This window comes from Fulmarus glacialis, unplaced genomic scaffold (genome assembly GCF_000690835.1).
Source record: "Fulmarus glacialis isolate BGI_N327 unplaced genomic scaffold, ASM69083v1 scaffold16951, whole genome shotgun sequence".
Lineage (NCBI taxonomy): Eukaryota > Metazoa > Chordata > Aves > Procellariiformes > Procellariidae > Fulmarus > Fulmarus glacialis.
The window spans coordinates 42,885-47,293 of NW_009192300.1; the positions used below are offsets into that span (position 1 = coordinate 42,885).

General features: G+C 39.9%; 1 protein-coding gene across 1 annotated transcript in view; it reads left to right on the forward strand.

Annotated features, from left to right (window-relative positions):
* TOP1 (topoisomerase (DNA) I) overlaps positions 1-4,409 on the forward strand; it is a 38,451-nt gene that overhangs the window by 13,483 nt on the left and 20,559 nt on the right. Inside the window, exons 4-6 of the mRNA XM_009587029.1 lie at positions 1,483-1,578; positions 2,835-2,910; positions 3,926-4,023. Of these exons, the coding sequence (XP_009585324.1) occupies positions 1,483-1,578; positions 2,835-2,910; positions 3,926-4,023 (270 nt within the window). The remainder of the gene's footprint in view (positions 1-1,482; positions 1,579-2,834; positions 2,911-3,925; positions 4,024-4,409) is intronic.

Sequence of the window (4,409 nt, forward strand, 5' to 3'; positions counted from 1 at the left end):
TTCTTTTACAAATTCACCAGACAAAAATGTCCTCACTCAGATGGTTTTGATTTTCTTCCTTAAGACTTGGTAGGATGAGCAATGTTACAGTCTTGGGAACAATGCAAGTCAAGGTTCAGCATGGTCATACAGCTCCTTTCTCTTAATATAATCACACTTTATTTCCCACTATTACAAAATGTTGCAAAATATTTCAGTGTTAAAATAGACTAGATAAAATTCCTAGCAGATTAATAAACAGTAGTTCTAGATTTCTGCCTGGAAGGGAGAATAAATTAAATGGGACAAGTACCTCTTTCTGCAGATGTTTTGCAACTGTCTACATGCTGCAGACTTGTGTCTTAGTTAATCGTAGCCAATGCCACAGAAATGGCTTCTTATAGCAGCACGTATCTCTTTACCGAGTTGCATCTGCTAGCACTGCAGTGGCTTCACAGCTGTGAAAGAGCAAACTACCTTGTTCTGCTTCATGGACGCATTACCAGCTAAAATAAGACTCTAGAATGTCTCTTGCTGACTGTGATTTACAAAGCAGAATGCTGCTTTTTTTCTCTCACTGCATCCAATTGCAAAATCCTCATGTTGACTTGGAAACTGAGTCAATTTGGTATAGAAATTGCTGATTGAATATGAATAGGAAAGCCCAAGATGGCACTGTTACTTTTTCTACCTGAGTGGAGCAGCGCTAAGTGCTTCAAAATGTAATTTTGGACTCTTTGAGACATCTTTTTCTTTATGAAGATAAGTGAAATGCTTCTGTGAAATCTAGAAATAATGAGTTTGTTTAAAGCGATAGTCTCTCTTGCACTCATACTCTTTTTTTTTTCTTATTACTGGTGTCTTGGGACATTATGACTGAAAACGTTGAGCCTAATTTAATATTTGTGGTCTGTTGAAAGGGACAGGATTGTTTGCTTCCCGCAGTTTGGATAGTGAAAAGAGACTGATCAGTTTAACTTTGCCAAATCTTTGTTTCCTTTTCTGGTTTTCACATGCCTCAATATTTAGTTGGCAAAAGATTCAGGGGAATAACTTTCAAATCTTTGTTTAGTTGATAATCTTTTTCTCTCTTCTCAGGCTCAATAAGGATATTGAGTTGAAACTAAATAATGTCTGCTATTTGACTGCACGCATGCATGCATTTCAGTTTTGGTTTAAGTATATTTTAAAGTGCTGGAAGCTACAATTGTTTTTACTCAAGACCTCAGAGAAACACAATGAAATCTAAACAGTTGAAATTTATATTGATGTTGCTTGAGAAATGGCAAATACGTAGACGCTGAAAGACTCTCCTTACGCTGTCTGTGGATATTCAGAGAATGACACACCTCAGGTCTTTGGGGTCTTAAGATGACAACACATTCCAGGACTGGAAGACATACCCATTTTGCAGATGATAATTTCTTAAAACTGAGTTGTTGCTGGTCTCCAAGAAACTTCCTCTTTGAAGTCAGAACCACCTTTCTTTGCTTCTTTTTGTAGTCCACCACGTATTAAAGATGAACCAGATGATGATGGGTTTTATGCATTTCCTAAAGAGGACTCCAAACCCCTGAAGAGACCTCGAGAAGATGATGAGTAAGTGGTGTGGGTGCTTGACTTGGATATTTGCTGTTAGTTTTAAAAAGATAACATTGAAGGAGCAGGTGGGATTTCAGGTTGTCAGCACAAACTCATTCAGATGGGTGACTGGAGGTCTGAGTCTCCTTATGCTGTTACAAGTTCTCTGAGCAGGGCAAGGGTAGTATTTATGGTGTCCAAGGCAAAATACCATTACCTGCTGCTGTGAAATGTTGCAGTGCTAGTAAATAAAAAGGAAAAAACCCGAAAGGTAGGTAGAGAAAAGACACAGATGAAGATTGTAAAACATAAATCTGAGCAAGTGAGGTATTAATGCTAGCTAAGTGGCTGCAGTGGTTTCTGTTGGGTGAGGAAATGACTGCGCAAGAGCAAGAAAATGCATTGCCAGCCTGTTTGGGGCGGGGGGGGAGGTTTGACTGTGCTGCTTGGTATGATGTGCCTAGAGTCTACATGTGTCATGGGTTATGCTGAGGATTTTTGTCTCTAAATCAAAAGAAAAATACACATGATGTTTGCCTGATGTAATAACCTACCCAGTAAAATAAAAGCCCATTACATCACACTGTGATCTGTCACCATCTGTGTGTCATCCAGCTCTTTAGATAGCATGACCTTATTAGCAGTCTGGAGTTAAAGGGTTGGAAGGGTTTAACCATAGTGGCATTCTGTTCCTATGTGGTATTTCTCAATTTCCAAGAGAGATGGGTGTGACATCTTTTCTTTTGTGTAATCATTTGCTGCCTTCTGTTAAGTTTTTGTGACCTCCCATCTCATGTCTGCAGTGGAAAGATTAAGAATTTGCCAGTAGTCAATTTTGTTATTGTTTGAACTAGTGGGAGACACAAAAAGTGAGCCTTGTGGGCAGATCGCAGACTAATGACTGGAAAAGGAGTTGGGGGTAGGATACGCCACTAAGCTTTTGCCCATTTATCCCATCCCATGTAATCTTGGGTGGCTACTAATGCTTTTGAATTGATTCTTCATCAAGGAAGATTTTTGCTTCAGCAATCTGAAATTTGCGGAGAGGTATTCACAGTAACAGCTTATGGGTTTTAGGGTTTTGTAGACTGTTTTGCTGGGTAGGGATTATTGAGTCTTCTGAGAGAGTGGGGCTTAAAATTATATTCTTTAGAAATTAAACATGCCAGAAACATTGTGAACTTGTGTGCACAAACTTTGCATACTTACGACTTCTCTTTACTTTTTGTGCTGGAAAATTGATTATTTTCATCAGCTAGTTTTTGTTCTTACAGTGCTGAGTACAAACCCAAGAAAATCAAAACAGAAGACATCAAGAAAGCAAAGAAAAGGAAACCAGAGGAAGAAGAGGTAATGTGAAAGATGAGTTATTTATACAATCAAGAAAAGCAAGGCTGACAATTTGGTGTTGAATTATGTAGAGCAGGGGGAATCTGATTCAAGGGTAAGGAGGCAGGGGCCAGTCTGGGACAAAGCTGCATGTGGTAGATCACCACCTATGGTGCAGGTTAACTTATCTGATCCATAATGTATAAAAAGTCAGGAAAACTTTTTCTCCTACTCTTAAAACAGCGGATAGAGAAGATGCCTCCAGGATGTGAACTTCCAGCCTGTTCCTCGCAATTCACAGTCCTTCTGTTAAGTAGCTTGCAGAGGGTAGAGGAGTCTTACTAACAACATCTGGTAATTGCACAGATGATGTAGCACAGTTCAGAAGCAGAGGAGATGAAACTGAGATTAGCTGGTAGAAAGACGCTTAAAGCTTTTAGATGGAGCCTAGGGTGGAAATTTCTTTGGAGAGGGACTTGGCAAAGAGAGGTTAGCCATAATTTGAGACTAATGAACTACGCTCCACAGCTAGCAAAGATACCCTTGTGAGGCACATGTTGCAAGCACCTCCTGGCAACATGGTTAATTCTTCCCTTCAATGAAAGTGTCTCTATAGTGAGCATATACCAGTACATTCCCAGAAGCCACCTCAATGGTGTAAGTGTGCTCTGTAGCATTTGCCAGACTAGATACACTAGCGCAGGCCAAGGAGGGTGTTTCTATAACTACGCAATCATGTTACTATGGCCCAGACTTGCTGCTTATCAGGTGAGGCAGAATAACTGGCTGTGTGTGCACTTAGCATGTCCCAAGTGTAAAGTAAAAGAATTTGACTGAAAACGTAAATGGGACCATCAGCAGACTTTGACTTAATAGGATGATCTAAGAGTGCATTTATGTAGTGATGCTACAGGAATTCGGTTGTTTGTGGTCAAACTTATATACCCCAAGAGACAGTCCTTTAGTTTTAAAACATCTTTTTGGTGAGGGGGGAAATACAGTAGCTTGTTCTAACAGTTTCTTACTCATTTTGCAGGACAGCAAAGCAAAGAAAGCTAAGAGCAAAGATAAGAAAGTCCCTGAAGCAGACAAGAGAAAGAAGCCGAAAAAAGAAGAGGAGCAAAAATGGAAATGGTAACTATATATCAATGATGTAAGCTACCCTCTGCACCTTGATTTTCCCTGTTACCTCCCATGCTGACTGAGTAAGCACATCTGGCTTTCTCTTTCGTTGATTCACGAGGATTTGTTCTGAGTAATTGGCTTACTTTCTGGTAAGCTCTAAATAAATATGTCATTCACTATGTTCATCCTCTGAAGTAGAAGTGAAATACCTTTTCTGGTATACTTAAAACAAGAAATGAGTTTTTTGTGGGGTTGTTTCCTCCCCACCCCCCATCTGTAGAATGTAGAGGCTACCTATAATGATCAGATGCCAGTATTCTTGTGCCCAGAACGTGCTGCTTGCTGACACTCTTCAGAGCAATATGAAAACTTGTAGGCTTGGGGGTGTCAGCAGG